Below are 20,545 nucleotides of genomic sequence, written 5' to 3'. Positions count from 1 at the left end.
AACTCAAGAAAAAGAAATGAAAGAAATCCTTGAGATGGAACCCTTTCTTGTTTTCTTTGAGAAGACACCCAGCCTGTTTTCTACTTCCAAGTACGTACCACCCAGCAGGCTGATTCCCTTCATTCGCCTCTTTGCTGTCACAGGGCTTACACGTTGTCTTCGGTTGCATCGGTTAGTTGTTTTTGTCTTTTCAGCAGCGGTTGGATTTGCTTTTTGTCAGTCCTTGGTTTGTCTGTCTTCTACAGGGAAATTGTAAGTGTGTTTTTATGCCACGTGTTCTTTACTCCCTCCCATCACTTACCATGTACCTTCATAGGGAATGTGTCATGTAGGGAAGTGTTTTGTAGCCTTGCTTCCCATTGTAATTGCTGTAAGGTCTTGTCCCATGACCAGTTTCTACTTCTTTTGGAGGCTATTAAAGACCACACCAAGAGGAGGAAGGCTTCTTCTTCCAGTAAGCATAAGTCTTCCCCTTCATCACGGTAGCAACAGAAATGTATGTGTAGGATGGAAGAGATGTTGGACTGGCTTTCCCTCTTTGCCTCCTCTTCCCAGAGTTCTCCCTTCTCTGGTTTCCAGTCTCCAGCTTCACAGGTAGTCAATTCCCAGCTGGGAATGAGTGGGGCTATGCAAAAGCCAGGGCGGGCTGGACCAGCTGGTGCTTCTGATCCCAAGGTTGAGATGGTACTGGCGTCTGCTGCAGGCCCAACAATAACAACAAGTGGCAGCCATGGCTCAGTTCCTGGGACAGATAAGGCAGTGCACAGTGCCCTTGGTACTTTTCGCACTGTTTACAGGGCTGGTGTTGGCAAAAGCCATCTGACTCCCATGCCTGGCGGTCACCCCACTACCCAGGATACAGAGGTTGGCATCTGCCATACATCTCCCATGCATGGTGGCCAGACTCCTATCCATGATATTGATGATGGCATCTACCATATGGCTCCCATGCCTGGCAGCCAGCCTCTTATCCCCTCATGTGGTTTTATCCGCAGTACAGGTAAGGAAATGCCTGGTGCTCCTGGTACTTTTGGCAGTCGTCATGGCAGTGGGGTTGGTGACAGCCATCCACCTCTCATGCCCAGCAGCTACCCCACTACTCAGGATATGGAGGTCAGTGTCTGCCATACAGCTCTCATACCTGATGGCCAGACTCCTTTACAGGATGTTGAGGCTGGCGTCTAGCATACAACTCCCACGCCTGAAGTCAGATTCCCTTCCAGGATGTTGAGGCCTTCTCCCTAACCAGAATATGAGCTCTCATACCTGATGGCCAGACTCCTTTACAGGATGTTGAGGCTGGTGTCTAGCATACAACTCCCACGCCTGAAGTCAGATTCCCTTCCAGGATGTTGAGGCCTTCTCCCTAACCAGAATATGAGTGTTGGTGTCAGCCACAAGGCTCCCATGTCGGACGACCAGATATATGTTCCTTGTGTAGGGGTTGGTGTGTGCCTTTCAGCTCCCATGCCTGGCGGCCATCCTCTTCCTCGCAGTGGTTTGGACCATGTGGACCTTGGTGAGTATGTGCCGGGCAGCCTTCTGCTTATTCCACTTATTAAAGAGGCTTCTGTTGAGGCTGGCCAACCAGCTCCTGTGCTTGGTGGCAGTAGGGTGGACCAAGGTCTTTTGGCTCCAATGCCAGTTGGCCACTCCCTTTTTAATGCTGTGACCTGTGAGGATGATGAGGAGAAAGTTCCTCCCAATCAAGAAGGTGTTTTCCCATTTTTTTGCATCTCATAAACCAAGTGAGGGCCTATCATCATTTGCCTTCTCCTGAGGTTCCTTCCTCATCCCAGCTTATGGGTGTAGAAAGGACACAGGGCTGAGTTTTGTCTTGTCAGCCCTCACTCACTCTCCCAGTGCAGGTTCCTGAAGGAGCCTAAGCCTTGCTCAGCCAATTTTCAGTTGCCTAGGGACTTCTATGGCTGGGCCAGTTCTTTTTATCTACTTGAGGAGGCCTCACTGGCTCCTCCTGCCTATTGGTGCAAATGGAGAAAGTGTGTGGCTCCATGGCTGACATTGCCTCCTTGGCTACATGGGTTGGTGCTGCTTCTAGCATGGATCAGGACGTTTTGGTATTTTTGTTGGCACTGGTAAGGCTAATAAGGACATTCTTCATCCTGCTGAGGAGCTACATTGTAGACTCCTTATATTACGGAGGCAGGCTGTAGTGAATTCATTGCATCATAGCTTTTCTGATAGGAAGAAGCACCAGCTTCTTCTTTCTCTCTTTTCAGACGTGCTTTTTGACCCAGTGGTGGTGACCAGGGTACAAGACATTAAGCACTTGACTTTTCAGTAACGTGTACTCTTTTCTGTGATATGGGGATTGGCCTCTTCTTTTCAGGGTTCAGCGTCTGCACCCTGTGAGAGCAACCTCTACTAAACCTCATTTTCTTTTCCTCACTGAAACACATCTTCTTTTCCTCACTGAAACACAGCTGTCTGAGGTAACTGATAGTAGCCCTTTCTCTATTCCCTCCTATTTTCTCTATTCTCATTTTCGTTACAAAGCTGGATGTTGCGTCTATGTGCCTTGTTTGTGTGCCCGCACTCTTGAATCTTCTAAGTTCTCCACCATCTGGCTTTGACTCAGTCACTCTCTAACTAAATTTATCTGTGCTGTTCATTTCTCCCCTAACTCCTCTGACTATATTAAATTCTTTGACTGTTTAACTTCCAAAGTAGAGCACATTCTATCCCTCTACCTTTTTGCGGAGATCTTCATCCTTGGAGATTTCAATGTTCATCACCAGCTTTGGCTTTCCTCTCCCTTCACTGACTACCCTGATGAATTAGCCTTCAACTTTGCTATCCTCCATGAACTAGAGCAGCTGGTGCAACATCCTACTCATATTCCTGACCGTCCTCAAGATACGCCCAGCATTTTTTTTTATCTTTTCCTCACCTCTAATCCTTCAACTTTTGCTGTTACCCTATTTTCTCTGTCGGGTTCCTCCAATAACAATCTCATTTCTGTATCTTGTCCTATTTCTCCAATTCCTCCTCAAGATCTCCCAAAGCAGATGTACCTTTGGCATTTTACCTCTGCCAGATTGGGGGACCTGAGGAGGTGGTATGCTGATTTTCCCTGGAATGATTACTGTTTCCATGTCAGAGACCCATCTCTGTGTGCTGAATGCATAACGGAAGTGATAGTGTCTGGCATGGAGATGTACATTCCTCATTTTCTTTCTTAACCTAAACCTTCTAAACCTTGGTTTAACACAGCCTGTTTTCGTGCTATATGTAACAGAAGTTGCCCACAAAAGGTACTTGAGCCTTTCATCTCCTGAATCTCATACACTTTATATTTCTGCCCTGAATCATGCCAAGTCTGTACTTCAACTTGCCAAACACTTTTTCATAAATAGAAAATGTAAAAATCTTTCAAAATCTGACTCCCCTTGTGACTTCTGACATCTGGCCCAAACCATCTCCAATAATTTTGCTTCTTCATCTTTCCCTCGTTTATGTTATCCTGATGGCAGCACTGTCATCTCATCTATTTCTAAAGCTGAACTCATCTCTCAAACCTTTCCTAAAATCTCTACCTTTGATGATTCTGGGCTTGTCCCTTCCTCTCCTCTTCCCTCTGACTATTTCATATCTTAAATAAAAATTCTTCGTAATTATGTTTTCCATGCCCTCGCTGGCATAAATCCCCTGGAAGGCTTATGGACCTGATGGGGTCCCTCCTTATGTTCCAAAAAACTGTGCCTCCATACTTGCACCTTGTCTGGATAACTCTTTCAACTATGCCTGTCGACTTCTACCTTTCCTTCTTGCTGGAAGTTTGCCTACATTCAGCCTGTTCCTAAAAAGGGTGACTGTTTTAATCTCTCTTCCTGTAGCTTTAATCTCTTGCTTGTCTAAGTTTTTTTAATCTATCCTCATCGGGAAGGTTCTTAAACATCTGTCACTTTACAATCTTCTATCTGATCGCCAGTATGGTTTCCATCAAGGTTACTCTACTGGTGATTTCCTGGCATTCCTTACTGAGTCTTGGTGTTACGTGCACCGGTTAAACGGGTAAGATTGGCATCGGGGAGCCGGTGAACAATAACAATAAAAAAAAACACTGCAGGTTCAACTGGTGAGGAAATGCAAAGGGGGGCACTTAAGAAGCTATTTAATAACCCAATAATGAAACTGACATACACATATAGATATAACATGAAACACATGAAAATGACATACACATATACATATAACACATAAATAAACAACAATAAAGAACCCAACTTAATACCTAACAATAATACTAATCCTATATGGAGGCAATGTGGAAAACACGAGATGAGGGGAAGTGATACTTATGAGGTGTCGCAGTGGTGAAGTGCTGGGTGAGGTTGATCCAAGAGGCGTTGTGTTCACTGGTTGAGGCCTTGACCTCGACTGACTTCCAGAAGTCAGGGGAGCTTGCTTGACACTTCCGCTTGAGTCGAATGGGGCCGCGTGAATCCAACTTCGGGACAGTAGCGGGGCTTCATGAGACGGTGACGTGGAAAGTTCATGAGACGGTGATGTGGAAGGGGAGGTGGAGAGGTGGCGAACGAGGTAACAAGCGGAGGAGGTGATGGTAGTGGAGTATGTTACGGGCGGGCCGTAACACTTGGTCATCCTTTTTTAGGGGTTTTGAAGAAACTTTTACTGTTCCATTAGACATATCAAAAGCTTTTGATAGAGTCTGGCACAAAGCTTTGATTTCAAAACTGTCCTTCTATGGTTTCTATCCTTATCTCTGTAACATTATCTCAAGTTTCCTTTCCCACCTTTCTATTGCAGCTGTGGTAGACAGCCACCAGTCTTCTCTTAAATATATTAACAGTGGTGTTCCCCAGGGTTCTCTCCTATCACCTACTCTCTTATTATTCATTAATGACCTTCTTAACCAAAGTTCTTGCCTTATCCACTCCTAAGCTGATGATACCACCCTACATTTTTCCACATCCTTTCAAAGATGACAATCCTTCAGAAAGTCAACAGATCATGCAGGGACACCACAGAACGCCACAAAACTCAATTCCTTCATCTATCAACTCGTCACAACTTTCCAGACAACTATCCCGTCTTCTTCAATGACACTCAACTGTTTCCCATCTTCCACACTAGATATCCTCAGTCTGTCCTTTACAGTTAACCCTCGGCTATCGCGCCCAATTGGGGCCGAAATAGCCATGCCATAGCCGAATTGATCTTGGCGGAAAGGCGGTTTTGGTCAATGAGTGCTCAGATAATCCGTGACGTCATGGCTGGGCTCACGATAGCAGACATCTGAGATCGCGATAATGAAATTTGAGCAGCTTTTCATGGGTGCGTGATAGCAATAAAATGTGATAGCCGAAGTCGCGATAGCCGAGGGTTGACTGTACTCAAGATCTTAACTAGAAACTTCACATCTCATCTCTTGTTAAAACAGCTTCTATAAAGTTAGGCATTCTGCAGTGTCTCTGCTAGTTTTTCTCACCCCTTGAACTACTAACTCTGTACAAAGGCCATATCCATCCTTGTATGGAGTACTTTTCACTTGTTGGGGGGGGGGACAGTTCCATTCATACAGGTTTATTAGATAGGGTGAAATCAAGAGCTATTTGTCTCATCAACTCCCCTCCTATAACTGACTGTCTTCAGCCTTTTTCTCACTCCTGAAATGTTTCATCTCTTTCTATCTTTTATTGGTATTTTCATGCTTACTGCTCTATTGATCTTGCTAACTGCATGCCTCCCCTCCTCCTGCAGCCTTGCTGCACAAGGCTTTCTTCTCCCTCTCATCCCCATTCTGTCCAACCTTTTAATACAAGAGTTAACCAGTATTCTCAATCATTCGTACCTTTCACTGGTAAACTCTGGAACTCAATCTCTACCTGCTTCTGTATTTCCATCTTTACTACAACTTAATTGTAAGATTAAACGAGTACGTACCAAGTATGAAGTTTGATGATAATTTCATGAACATTTAAACTGCGTCACTGAGGTATTAAATGAGATGCTCGCCGTGTGCGCCTCATGTCAGTCCTTCAGAAAAAAATGGGTTGGAGGAAGCAGCTGGCCATTTAAAAAAACAGAAAGGGAGGGACAGGGAGGGCATTTAATACCTCAGTGACGCAGTTTAAATGTTTGTGAAATTATGATCAAACTTCATACTTGGTAAGTACTTGTTTAATCTTACAACTTCACTTCACGACATTTAAACGAAACTCTAACAGTTGAATCACATGTAATGCAATATAATATACCATATACTCAATGCACACCAGAACAGATTGTGTGTAGTAGAAGGGGGAAAAAAAAAAAAAAAAAAAAAAAATATATATATATATATATATATATATATATATATATATATATATATATATATATATATATATAATGTCAAGCAACAACACAGCTAAACAGAAGTGTTTACAAAAAAGGAGTTTCAAACGTGGAACCTCCATGTCTAGTCTTCATCACCAGCAGTCAGAACTGCTGTGGCAAACCGCCCATGGTCCTCCAAAGGTCTCTTATAAAACTTGGCAAAAGTAGACTCTCTAGACCAGCCAACAGTGGACAAAATAGTGGAGAGAGGCAACTTCAAAGCCGCTTTACTAGATGATGCTGATCTGGTGGAATGTGGAGAAAAAAGTGAGAGGTCAATACCAGCGGCTATCATCATATCCCGAGTCCGTCTTAATGTGTCCCGAGAGGCCATATGGTAGGGGCGTTTTGCTGTTAGGAAAAAAGAAGTAGTTATTCCTCTATAGGGCAAAGTTCTGTCTAGGTAATCTCTGATAGTAGTGTGAACACATACCAGCTTATCAAGAGGGTAAGGCACAAAGCATAATTCTGACAGATGGGAACCTGGCCGAGAGGTTTTCAGTGTGTCGCCTATTATGAAGAAAATTTTTGTGTCAGAAAGTGTCATATTTCTAATATCCAGCAGGTGTAGGGTCTGGCCACATTGGCCAGAGAGCAACAGCATCAAGACTGTAAGTTTCCTGGACAATTGTAAATTTGACAAAGAAGAGTTTGGTCCCAAAGACTTAATATAAGTGAGCACAATATCAGAGTCCCAGGTGGTAGAACCGCGGGGAAAGGAAGGCCTCTCCTGGAAGACTGACTTCAGGAATCTACTGACTAGTGGGTGCTGTCCTGCAGGACTGTCATTTATCTGAGCCATAGCTGAAATTGGAGAACAGATGGTATTCATAGAACTTTTCAGGGTGAAAAGGACAATTACAGAATACAACGAGACCTGGACAGGCTGATAGCATGGGCAGACAGGTGGCAGATGGAGTTTAATTCTGAAGAGTGTCAGGTTATGCATTTAGGTAAAGACAGCACAAATTTTAGCTATGAGATGGAGGGATGTTGGCTAGAGGCGGTAGAGGAGGGAAAGGATTTAAGAGTAGTGATAGACAGGACTATGAAATTTTCAAAGCAATGTTTAGAAGCAAGAAATAGGGCAAATAGGATCCTGGGTTTTATAAATAGAAATGTTAGTTATTAAAGTAAGGAAGTGGTGCGTAGCTTATATAATTCCTATGTTAGGCCCTATTTAGAGTATTGCATACAGGCCTGGTCACCCCATTATAGGCAGGATATCAACATGTTAGAAGCAGTTCAGAGAAGAGCAACTAGGATGATACCAGCATTAAAGCGCCTGGAGTATAGAGATAGATTAAAGGAATTAACATGTTTTCATTTGAGAGGAGATGTATAAGAGGGGATATGATAGAGTTATTTAAAATGTTCTCAGTTACAAACTACATAGATGTGAGATTTTTCTTTATATTAGAGGAGGGAAGTAGGACTAGAAATCATGGCAGGAAGATTTTAAAGCAAGGCTGCAGGTTAGATATAAGAAAATATTTCTTTAGTCATAGGGTGGTAGACTTCTGGAATGCATTGCCAGAGAGGGTTGTAAATAGCACTTGTTTGACAATGTTTGAAAACAAATTAGATAAGCACTTAAATTTATTAGATTTGTAATTATGTATTGCGCTGCATGATAGTTTTTATAAGAAATTTACTATAGTTAAACAAGACATGATCCCCATGTATGGGGATCACAGATTGTAGAGAAATTCGTTGCAGGACTTAGCCCTATTAATGGCCCAAATATTTAGAATTAGTATATAATGTATTGTGTACTTGTAAGTGTATCTTTAAGTACTGATGACGAGGTCGCTGTGCGACTGATACAAGATAACCTAGATGGGCCCTGGTGGCCCTTTGTTATCCTATTATTTATGTTATGTTATGTTATGTTATAGCTACGTCCCTCTCCTTTCCTAAACTCCAGCAAAAGGAAGTTCAAGAAGGAGGCTAAAGGTGGCTGAAAAGGATCAACTTCCCTGCTGAAGCAAAAAGACACCCATCTGTTGATATGTGGCTTATATTGTAGTAAAGTACCTTGCCTCCATAATCCAATGAGAAATCAGGCAATCTCTGGCGAAAGTCCTCGGTTTTCAAAGGATCTCCTGATAATAGCATTGCAGCTAGTACCGGGTTGCGACCCCGTGGGTGTGTAAGAGTTGGATCTTGTGGTAGAATCAAACGGTGCCGAAGAAGTATGAGGGGAGGTCGAGCCAGTAAGTGGAGAGCGACCGGAAACCATGCCTGAGTTGGCCATAGCAGAAGAACAGCAAGCAGGGTCACCTGGGATTCCTGAAGTTTCTTCAAAACCCTGGAAATCATGCTGAAGGGAGGAAAGGCATATAAGCTCCTGTTGGACCAGTCAAGAGTGAAGGCATTAATATATGATATTAATATTAGGATATGGTTTCCAAGAAACATAAGAAGCCACTTGAGCATTGAGCCTAGAAGCAAATAAGTCAATTTCTGGCGTAAAAAGTATCTGACAGAGCTTTCTGAAAATATGGGGCAGCAGCATCCATTCAGTATCAATATTTTTTAATCTAGATTCCTTATCAGCATCTATATTGTGAAGTCCCTTGACAAATTCTGCTGATAATGTAATGCCACGTGACTCAGCCCATGAAAAAATTTCGCCTGTTAAAGTATTAAGGTTAAACTTTGTGCTTCCAGAGCGGTTCAGACAAGCGATGGCAGTAGTGTTGTCAGAGCGAAAACAGATGTGAACGTCTATACTTCCTGCAAAGGGATTGTAAACCAAAGAGAATAGCTTTCAACTCTAAGCAGTTATGGGCCTAGTGGCCACCTGTCTTAGATGGTCCCACAGACGCACCCGAGCCTGTCAAAGACGCATCAGCAAACAACTCAAAGAGAGGGGGGGAGGAGCGCAGAGACTTAGTCTGGGAATCTATGTTGTAAACCCACCATTTGATGATACCTAAGGCATGGGAGTCCAAACTAACCTCTGAAAGGTAGTTACCATAATTGCAGGCCAGTTCCCTGTTCCTGATTATCTCCAGACACTTGTATCTGAGAGGGGCAAGTTCCACCTCCTGGTCAGCAGCCATGGCCAAACCAATGAAAGAAGCTAAGTCATGTAATGTCACCCTGTAATAATTGTAAGCCTTTTGCTTTAATCCATTCTTTTCTATATGAGACTAAGGTAGCTGTCATATTAACTGAGTTCAACACAACCCCAAGGAAATCCACCTCTTGGGAAGGGTCTAGAGATAATTTTAATGCATTAACTGTGAGACTCACAGAATCAAAAAGGTGTAAGACATAACAGACATGTTGTTGGAGTTCCTTGCTAGAGGCTGCAATAAAAATGCAATCATCAATGTATGAGACCACAGTAATTCCAAGTTTATGCAGGTGTGAGAGAACTGGTTTAAGGAGCTTGGTAAAGATCCGAGGAGCAGAAGTTAAGCCTTGCGGCAAACAGGTAAATTGATAAGGTTGACCCTTCCAAAAGAATCTAAGCCATTTCCTATCTTCAGGCCTAACAAAAACTGAAAAATTAGCATCTTTAAAATCACAGGTAGCAAAAAAAGCAGTTGTGTTGAATTAAATGTATGACCTCTTTAAGAGTATCCATTTTAAAATGTATATGGGGAATAAATTCATTTAGTTCTTTGAGGTTCAGAATAACTCTGGCTGTACCATCCTTCTTTATAGTAGGAAAAATGTTGGAAAAGAAGCCTTGATTGGAATAAGTGTCACAGACTTCAACCACTCCCCGCCTAATAAACTCCAGCATGGCAGTGTCTAATGCAGAGCGATCAGAAGCAGAGAGATCCAGAGGTCCAGGCAGCACCGTTTGAGTAGGAAGGGTATGGAACTGAAAAATCTTACCATGGACAACATCATGGATCCACTGATCTGTAGATAAGTCCTGCCAAATTTGTCTGGCTGCAAAAATCTTACCACTAACAAAATTATTTGGGGTATTCAGCAAGGGAAAGGTAATGGTACTTACTGGAAAAGTACCTACTGGCGATTCTTGTAAAGCCTTCTGCCCTAAAAAAGGCCTAGAAGTAGACCTCAGCCTTGACTGTGGAGGGTTGCTGGACTGCCAAAGGACTGGCTGTATGGGGTAAACCTCCTTGAAGCAGAAGTCCTATGGGGGCGGAATGAAGGCCTTCCCAGCTTCCTTGTTCGGCGAATCTTGTCACACTTCTTCGTGACATTAAAGGGAAATAAATCTTCTCTTCCAACTTCACAGTCCCATTTGCACAATTTGGCAAGTGCCGAGTCATTGACATGAATTTTAGCCACATCCTTGCGTAGCTGATTCACGTAATTAACAGCTGAGGCCAGGAGCCTAAGGCTATTATTCAGCCCATCCAAGTAAGAGGAGACAGGCTTCCCCTTTCCTTCTCCATCTCCTTCTCTTCTCGGATTGTCATGTGACCTTGGACTTAATGGTGCAGGACATGTTGGCCAAAAGGACCATGGAGCTTGTGGTCAGCAAGCTAAATGGCTTTTATGCCTGTCTGTTCCTCTTACACAAGTTAACAGGGGGTTGGAGACCTGTGTTCGACCTCTCAAATTTGAGCAAGTTTTTAGTGGTCAGTCCCTTCTCAATGGAGATGGCAGCATCAGTTTTGGAGTCTATAAACATGGGGGATTGGATGGTGTCTCTGTATCTGAGGAACGTGTATTTCTAAGTTCAAATCCACCCTTGTTCTTGCAAGTACTTGCAGTTCATTTGGCAAGACAAGGTTTTTCAGTTCAAAGTTTTGTTTTGGCCTCACCGCTGCCCTGCAGGTCTTTACCAAGGTGATGGTGCCAGTATCTTCATGGGTTCATTGACATGATATCTCCCTGCACCTTTACCTGGACAATTGGCTAGTCACAGGGCCCACTCTCAGGAGCGCATAGGTGCCACCTGGGCTGTCTTGTGGCTGTGTGCTCAGTTGGGTATTCAGATCAATCTGTCCAAATTAGACCTGGTATCCAGCCAAAGGAAACAGTACCTGGGCATGGTGCTGGATTCAGTAAGGGCTCTGGGTTTTCCATGGCCAAAAAGGGTCAGCTGATTTCTGTCTGTGCCAAAGAGTTTTCTAGATCACAGAGCCCCTATGGTGTCTCTATGGAGTTCACTCCTGGGTCATCTGGCTTCCTTGGAGAGACTGGTCCTGGGTGACCAAGTACACTCTTTGTCCCTTCAGTGGTGCCTGAAGAAATACTAGAGGGCAGCATCAGAGCCACCCTGGTGGCAGATTCCTCCTTTACAGCTGTGTCAAGCAGACCCTCGTGATGGATGGATCTGGGTCATCTTCTCAGGGGATCTCTCTTTGTGATGGCTCCTCCGGAACAGTCTCTGTTTTTCAACGTATCCCTTCACAGTTGAGGTGCTCATCTGGGGGACTCTTTCATCTCAGGAGTGTGGTCTCCACAGGAGCAGAGGTTTCACATCAACCACCTGGAGATGATGGCTGTTTTCTAGGCTCTGCAGTCCTTTCAGCAGGAATTGTCAGGCACAGTGGTGTCTCTCATGTCAGACAATTCGAAATTGGTGGCCTATTTATGGAACTCAGGGGACACTCATTCCGAGTCTCTGTTGGGTCTGCCGGGGGACATTTGCGGTGGTGCAAGGACAACTCAGCCTCTCTTCGCCCCAGGTTCATGCCGGGATGATGCAATGCAGTGGTGGACATTCTCGGTCACGAGTGTGTGGGGTCAGAGTGGACTCTACATCCATTAGTGTGCAGGCAGGTCTTCCAGATGTGGTGCACATCGCAGGTGGATCTGTTTGCAATGTCCTTAAATCACCAGTTACCTCTGTATTTGTCTCCCCTGCCAGACCCAGGAGCTTGGAAAGAGGATGTGTTTGCCTTTCCATGGGAGGGGTTGGATCTGTATGCTTTTCCTCCCTTCTCTCAGATTCATTTGGTGCTGGTTCAGATCAGAGGGTCTGCTTGTACTTCCTTAACTTTGATTGTCCCATGGTGGCATCAGGCAGACTGGTTTCCTCTGCTTCTGAGTCTGTTGTTGGACCATCCTCGAGTGTTGCCTTCATGGGCCTCTCTGCTATGCCAGCCTCATTACCACCTCTTTCACAAGTCTCCAGAGACACTGCACCTTCAAGCATAGAGACTCTCAGCATCTCTTCCAAAAGAGAGGCTTTTCGTGGAAGGCTGCTAGATGTATGGCCCATCCAGTTAGACAGTCCTCTGCCAGAATTTATCAGGCAGAGCGGTTTTTCTTTTATGGTTGGTGAGTTGAGAGGTTGTTATCTTTTTTCCATCTCTGTGATGAACTTAGCAGACTTTTTTATTTTATTTTTCTTTAGGACACAAAGCATTTGTCCTTTCCATCCATTAGGGGGTATTGTTCAGCTTTGGCCTCAATTTTCCAGCAGGCTGGCTTGAATATCTCACAGGATTTGGATTTGTCAGCTTTGTTTCGGGGACTTGCCAAGTCGGCTCTTCCCTGTTCACCACGCATTCCTGCGCAGTACTTGTTGTTAGTTTTACAGTCATTAATGAAATCCCTTTATGAGCCTCTTTGTTTGGCTTCATTGAGGAATGTTGCACTAAAATCTTCTTTTCTTTTGGCTTTAGCGTCTGCTCATTGAGTTATCGAACTGCATAGGTTTTCAGCGGAAGTTTGTCACTCTAACGGTTGGTCTTCTATGACTTTTTCTTTAGCTCCTGATTTTCTAGTGAAGACTCAAGTTCCAGGTGATGAATCTCAGTCCAACTTCACCATTCCTGCTCTTACGGAGTACTTGGTTGACTCAGAAGGGGATAGGCTTTTATACCTAGTCAGAGCCAATAGGGAGTACCTTCATAGGACCAGAAATTGTCATCCCAGATGCTCCCGCTTTTTGGTGTCTGTTACTGAGCCTCGGTGTTCTTTTTTTTTTACATGCAAGAGGGAAAGCTGCAAAGGGCAACAAAACATTAGAAAAAAAGGCCCACTGGAACAGCAGTCTCCCCAAAAGATTAGAAAGAATTAGCCGAAAGCCTGGGACAAATGTCTTGACACCTCTCTCTTAAAAGAAGTCAAGTTGTAGGAAGATGGAAATACAGAAGCAGGTAGGGAGTTCCAGAGTTTACCAGTGAAAGGTATGAATAATTGAGAGTACTGGTTAACTCCTGTATTAGAGGGTTGGACAGAATAGGGATGAGAGGAAGAAGAAAGCCTTGGGCAGCGAGGCTGCAGGAGGAGTGGAGGCATGCAGCTAGCAAGATCAGTAGAACAGTTAGCATGAAAATAGCAATAGAAGATAGAAAAGGATGCAACATTTCGGCAGTGAGAAAGAGACTGAAGACAGTCAGTCAGAGGAGGGGAGTTGATTAGATGAAAAGCTGTTGATTCCACCATATCTAATAAAGCTTTATGAGTGGAACCCCCTGAAACATGCAAAGAGTACTATATATAAGAGTAAATAGTTGGAGCAATGAGAAAAAAACAGAGACGCCGCAGAACGCCTAACTTCATACAAGCTGCTTCAGTAAGAGATGGTATGTGAAGTTTCTAGTTAAGATTATGAGTAAAGGACAGACCGAGGATATTAATTGGGATGTTTAAGAATCTTCCTATTGTGGATTGATTCAAAAACTTTCGACAAGCAAGAGATTAAAGCTATATGTCGGTAGTTACAGGGATAAGAACAGTCATCCTTTTTAGGAACACGCTGAATGTAGGCAAACTTCCAGCAAGAAAGGTAGAAGTCGATAGACATTGTTGAAAGAGTTTTGCCAGGCAAACACAAATTTTGAGAACAATAGGAGGGACCCCATCAAGTCCATAAGCCAGCCTTCCGATGGTTTAGGCCAGCGAAGGCATGGAAAAACTTTAATTGTAGGTATGAAATAGTCATAGGGAAAAGGAGAGGGAAGAACAAGCCCAGAATCATCCATGGTGGAGTTGTTAGCAAAGGTTTGAGAGAAGAGTTCAGCTTTAGAGACAGATGAGATGGCAGTGGTGCCATCAGGATGAAATAAAGGAGGGAAAGATGAAGAAGTAAATTTGTTGAGATGTTTTTGGCCAGATGCCAGAAATCACAAGGGGAGTTGGAATTTGAAAGTTTCTGACATTTTCTATGTATTAAAGAGTGTTTGGCAAGTTGAAGAACAGACTTGGCATGATTCTGGGCAGAAATATAAAATGTATGAGATTCAGGAGATGGAAGGCTCAAGTATCTTTTGTGAGCAAGCTCTCTATCATGTGTAGCACGAGAGCAGGCTGTGTTAAACCAAGATTTAGAAGGTTTAGGTTGAGAAAAAAGAATGAGGAATGTACACTTCTATGCCAGACACTGTCACCTATGTTATGTGTTCAGCACAAAGTGGTGGGTCTCTGACAAGGAAACAGTAATGATTCCAAGGAAAAGCAGCATAATGCCTCCTCAGGTCCCCCCAACTTGCAGAGGCAAAATGCCAGAGGCACCTCCGTTTTGGAGGATCCTGAGGAGGAATTGGAGAAATAGGACAAGATGCAGAAATGAGATTCTGATCAGAGGTGTCCAACAGAGAAGATAGGTTAACAGTATAAGCAGAAGGATCAGAGGTAAGGAAAAAATCAAGAATGTTGGGCGTATCTCCAAGACAGTCAGGAATACGAGTAGGGTGTTGCACCAATTGCTCTAGGTCATGGAGGATAGCAAAGTTGAAGGCTAGTTTACCAGGATGGTCAGTGAAGGAAGAGGAAAGCCAAAGCTGGTGGTGAACATTGAAATCTCCAAGGATGGATCGAGATCTCTGCGAAAGGGTAGGACAGAATGTGCTCCACTTTGGAAGTTAAATAGTCAAACAATTTACTATAGTCAGAGGAGTTAGGAGAGAGATAGACAGCACAGATAAATTTAGTCAGAGAATGATTATTGAATCTAAGCCAGATGGTGGAAAACTCAGAAGATTCAAGAACGTGGGCACGAGACCAAGATAGGTCATTGCACACATAGACACAACATCCAGCTTTGGAGCAAAAATGAGGATAGAGAAAGTAGGAGAAAACAGAAAAGGGGCTACTGTCGGTTGCCACAGACAACTGTATTTTGGTGAGGAAAAGAAGATGAGGTTTAATAGAGGAGAGGTGTCAAGACATATAGGGTTGTCATCAAGAGAGCAGTCCAACCTGGGGACATTTTTGGTCCCCTCCCTAGAAGGGGACTCTGAGGCTGGATTTGGAGTCACCATTTTGAATTTTGAGTTTTAAGTGAAGGATGTGTGTGTGGTAAGTGCATGTAATTTTGTGTGAAGAAGAGCTGTCTTTAGAGGGCAGGCTGTGACTGCCCCCTAGAGTTGTGAGACACAAAGGGAAACATTCAGCGAGATCACAACTAGCTTTAAAGGAAGGTTCACAGCATCCCCTGAACTAGTGCTGTTAGACCTCACTCCGAGTAAATTATTGTTTTGGTAGGTGTCTACTACCTCCTCCTGTGACACCAGATAAGTTCACAACTTTTTAGCATTCCCAATACCTCTAAGGACTGCAGTGAAATAATGATGAATGAATATAAAATAGTATAAATTTCAAGAAATTATTTACTTTATGATTTTTATATCCAAATTATTACTTAATATGTTACTATTCATTGTAATGTTTTCATGTATTTAATATCTCTTTGCTTTCCATTTTTGTGATTTGATAAACTATTTCAGAAAAAAGTTGGAGAATACTTCAATCCTGGACAGAATTTGAACTTTGATGGATTTGAGGTGGTTGTCAGCAGCACAGCAGAGCAGTCACACTTCACTCTGTCTTCTCTCTTGGTCAGTTCTGGCTTGTATTCAATCATGTATGTATTAAAAGGCATTAATCAGATTTTTTTTACATACCTAGGTACATGGTAATATTCTTTAGGGGTCAACATTTTTATTATGTTATTACATGCAAACTTATTTACAAATTTGATACATTCTCATAAAAGTTGTTGATAAAAAAAATTGATTATAGTATTATTCCCATTCATTAACTTTATATTAAGTGAGATACAATCTTGAAAACTCTCATGCTGTCTGTGAAATGCAATAAAATACAGGTCACTGTACTACATAATGTACTTGAGATATTTTAGGGTACAGGCAAACATGTGATAGTAAATAACACATTTAGATACAAAGATTTTTTAGCTTAATGCCATATTGCTGATAAAATATCTAATTTATTTATTGATGAACAAAAATATTATACGTACTCAATTTTCAGTAAGCATGGACTGGCATAATGGGTGTGGTAGACAAGAATGCACATGAGAAACAAGACTTTTCATTTATTTTTTTTTGGGGGTTTTCATTTATTTATGTAGGAGGCATACCAGCCAAGAACAACAAAAACAGGTATATAAGAAAAAAGATAAATGGTTGAAGCTTACTGAAAGGCTGGTCCTCATACAATCAAAAGTAGAGGCTAAGTGTCTTGAACCCTTCCTCTTAAAAGAGCTCAAATAATCAGGTGGAAATAAAGAAGCAAGCAGGAAGTTCCAGAGTTTACCAGAGAAAGAGATGAATGATTGAGAGTACTGATTAACTTTTACCTTGGGGATGAATTTGTGCAATGTTTTGCAATCCATACCACATGTCTGCCATGTGTGGCATCCAAGTTAGCCTGGGAGACATATGCAGCTGGCAACACACCTATTCTGGCAAAAATAGCTGTATTCTTGTCTTGGACATAGGTAGTTTTACCTTAATGAAGAGCACTACTAAAAAATCAATGATTTGAACAAGATACACGTTAACCCCTTCATTATTGACTCCATGATCTGTGCACATACCAATTCCCCTTCTCCTGCACTGAGCTTCTCTTAATTTCATGGGAGTAGTTTCCACTCATTATACCTACATTTAGTCACATCAACCTTGTAATTCTCTTTCAAGAGTCATATCACACTTAAAATAACTATTGGAAGAGAGAAGATACCTTGATGTAATACATACATGTCAATCACACACTGTCTCATGTTTCATGTCATCACCATCCAAGGCCCACGTCTCCAATGTCCTTGGAACACAAGGTGCCAATAGGAGAGAACCTGAACTCAAATTGCAGTTGCTAGATTCATCAGATACCATAATATTTTGCAGGAAAAAATGATCTACAGCATAACACATAATTTTGGATATTCTTCTATAAAATACTGAGATATTGAAATAGCTAAATTATTTCTAAACATGTTAATAGTATAATTAAGGTTATATACATGCATTGTGTTTTTTTACCATCTTTATTCCTGTGACAAAAATTGCTTTGTTTTTCAATTGATGACTCAGGTAGTATGATATTATTTTCTTCTAGGTTAGTAAGTCGACTACAAGAAACTATATGAAACCTTGCAAATTAGTTTATTTCCATAACATAGAAATCAAAGTCTGAGAATGAGATTATCTATTGCCAACCAAACCACTCTTCTGCGTAGACATTTTCAGTGTCATAGAAACATAATAATGTTAGCTAATGAACATTGTCCATTCTATTGAGACATTTTTAGTCTAAAGGCATACCATCTTCAGTTTATGGCAAGACATAGCTAAGGGACTCGGTGATGAAACCACTGCAACATCCTCAGTGTATTTAGGCTTCAGCTGCAAATTTTCTTCTTTCTGATAAAGAAAACTAAATGAAAATTGCAGTACACTTTCTTTGTGAAGCATTAACCTCAGTAGAGGTGAGGTGAAATATGTGTTAAGTTTCTAGGCTATATTAAAGTCTCTAAAATTTAAAGAGCTTGGTACACAAGGCAACTATATTTTGCTCTATATAGTGATGTTATAGTCATTTTAACTCAAGTAACCATAAAAGAATGTCATAGTAAAATAACAACAGAAAAATATTGGAAGGATTAGAAGCATGGTTAATCAATAGATACATTGTAATTTTGTGTTTTGAGATAACTACTCTATCACAAGATGATGCTAACCATCTAAATTCAATCAATTGTCGAACACTGAAAACTTAACAGTTTGGATCCTCTTCTGTTGGTCAGTTGTTACCAAGTCATAAAAATCATGCAAACAAAAAAGCAATTAGTCCTGTGTATTGTCAATAAGTGATGACATATGCAGGTACTTTGTTAGTTTCATAAATAATGTTTCATACGAAGTACTTTGGGAACATCTCCGAACTCTTTGAAACAAATGGTGTCAACTTGTCAAAGTGTCAAAAGGTGCCAACTTGTCACTTTGCCTTAAAAATCACACAAACCCCCAAAATTAAGTCCTGTGTATTGTTAATAAGCGATGACATATGCAGGTACTTCATCAGTTCAGCAACCAAAATTCTAAATGAATTGCTCTATTATGCCATCTTTAAAGGAGTCAGATTAGTATTCTTTTAGACTTTGCTTAAAAAATAATTCCATTATTTGTTTAATTGTAAAATGTTTCTTTACATGTATTCTAAATCTTTAGTGTTGATACAGGTGAAACAAGAAGAGAAGATACACCAACTGCAGCATTATCACTACTCTAAGTGGCCAGACCATGGTATCCCCACAGAGGTAATTTCGATTGCACAAATGCTAAGTCATTTTCAATCTCATCACTTGCAAGGTAAGTTTATATGATCTCTTGAATTGATAATTTTCTTACTAATGTATTTAATATATCAAAGTTTTAAGTACAAATACTTTCAGTGTATTGCCATTTACCATTTTATTATTTTCAATTCTTCTCAATAATTTGTCTTCTAATGAGAATGAAAGAAAAGTATTAAAAATCTCTTACATGAAAGGAAGTCTTGAAAAATGTCTAACTTTTAATGCACTAAAGGCACATTTTTAACCTGAAGTACCAGTTCATGTTAATCCTGATGGTTTTTGTTTATTTAATTTTTTTTTTATGAGAAACTGAAAACTAAATAGTTTTGATTCTTGTAGGTATCCTTAATAATAGCTCTTAATTGACCATACTTTTCTTGGTGTATCATTGTTGTTGACAGGAGGAACAGTTGTTCATTGTTCTGCTGGGATTGGACGCACTGGCACTGTTCTCCAGGTGCTTCTGATGTCTGAGATGTTAACATTGAAGGGCTACCTCAACCCCATTGAAATATTGGGCAAACTAAGAATGAGTCGTGCTCGATTAGTCGAGAATGAAGCACAATATAACTTGAGCTTAGAGATTCTGGAAGAAATGTTGTTTGGAAAAGAAACAGTTGTATCTCCAGATGATATCTTGAATCACATGGATAAATTTATTTCTGTAACCAAAATACAATATGCCAGGGCCAAGGCTTTGCCTTCACCACTATCTTTCAGCACCTCTGATATGCCAAGTTTTCAACACCTTAATCGCAACCAATCAGTGTTACCAGCAGACTCCAACCGCTGTTACCTCCAGCCAAGAGCAAGGGTGGATTCATGGTTGTCACAATACATAAATGCCATACGAGTGCCAGGCTCAAGTCGGAATCAGTTTATGATAGCCACTGAGCACCCACTTCCCCACACTGTATCCAGCTTTTGGAGGCTGGTGATAGAGGAACAGTGCACCATAGTAATTTTCATCAACAGCTTTGAGAACCAGGATGAGGTATGTACATCTTCAAGTCATTAAGTAGATTGTGCTTCATACATATGTTTGTATAGGCTATATATACTAGGCTGATATCTCAACAAAAAAGGTAACCAAGACTGAACACACACACACATACACACACACAGAGGTAATAAGGAACCAAATTCAGGAAAAGACAAAGAACACTGTTATACAAGTAATTAAGGAGAAACAATATCTAGTGAGGGATACAGTGGATAAGAAGAAATGGTTCTTAATTTTGGGGATGAAGGAAGATAAAAATCCAAACAAGTTTGTGAGAGAGTGAGAAGAAAGAGAATTGGCCAAGACTATTATCAAACAGGCCCAGGACACCACACAGAATTTGGACTAGGAAGTGGAGGAAGTGATTAGGTTGGGAAGATTTAGTGAAGGGGGTAAGAGACAAATGAAAGTGAGAATGAGATCGCAGGTGGTGGTGAAGGAAATTCTGACAAGGAAAAGGAAGCCGGCTGATGATACTGGATTTAAGGATATATGGATAAAGAGATATGAACTTGAAAGAGAGGGAAAAGGAGAAAATGCTAAGAAATTAAGCTAAGGAAAAAAATTAGAAAAGGACAGAGAACGAGAAAAAAAAATTTCTGCTGGAGGGTTCAAGATATGAGACTAAAGAAGTGGTATCTACGGATAAAGGAGGTCATGGAGGAGGCAAGAAATTAAGAGTAACT

The 20,545-nt window shown here is 41.5% G+C and overlaps 1 protein-coding gene across 1 annotated transcript in view; it reads left to right on the top strand.

The window, feature by feature from the left end:
* Positions 1-20,545, top strand: part of LOC123519891 (receptor-type tyrosine-protein phosphatase epsilon-like) — a 443,234-nt gene that overhangs the window by 337,418 nt on the left and 85,271 nt on the right. Inside the window, exons 20-22 of the mRNA XM_045281528.1 lie at positions 15,981-16,091; positions 18,740-18,869; positions 19,258-19,850. Of these exons, the coding sequence (XP_045137463.1) occupies positions 15,981-16,091; positions 18,740-18,869; positions 19,258-19,850 (834 nt within the window). The remainder of the gene's footprint in view (positions 1-15,980; positions 16,092-18,739; positions 18,870-19,257; positions 19,851-20,545) is intronic.

The sequence above is a fragment of the Portunus trituberculatus genome, chromosome 46 (genome assembly GCF_017591435.1).
Source record: "Portunus trituberculatus isolate SZX2019 chromosome 46, ASM1759143v1, whole genome shotgun sequence".
In the NCBI taxonomy this organism is placed as follows: Eukaryota; Metazoa; Arthropoda; class Malacostraca; order Decapoda; family Portunidae; genus Portunus; species Portunus trituberculatus.
The sequence above is the reverse complement of the archived record's forward strand: the minus strand, read 5'-3'. Positions and strand labels throughout refer to the sequence as shown.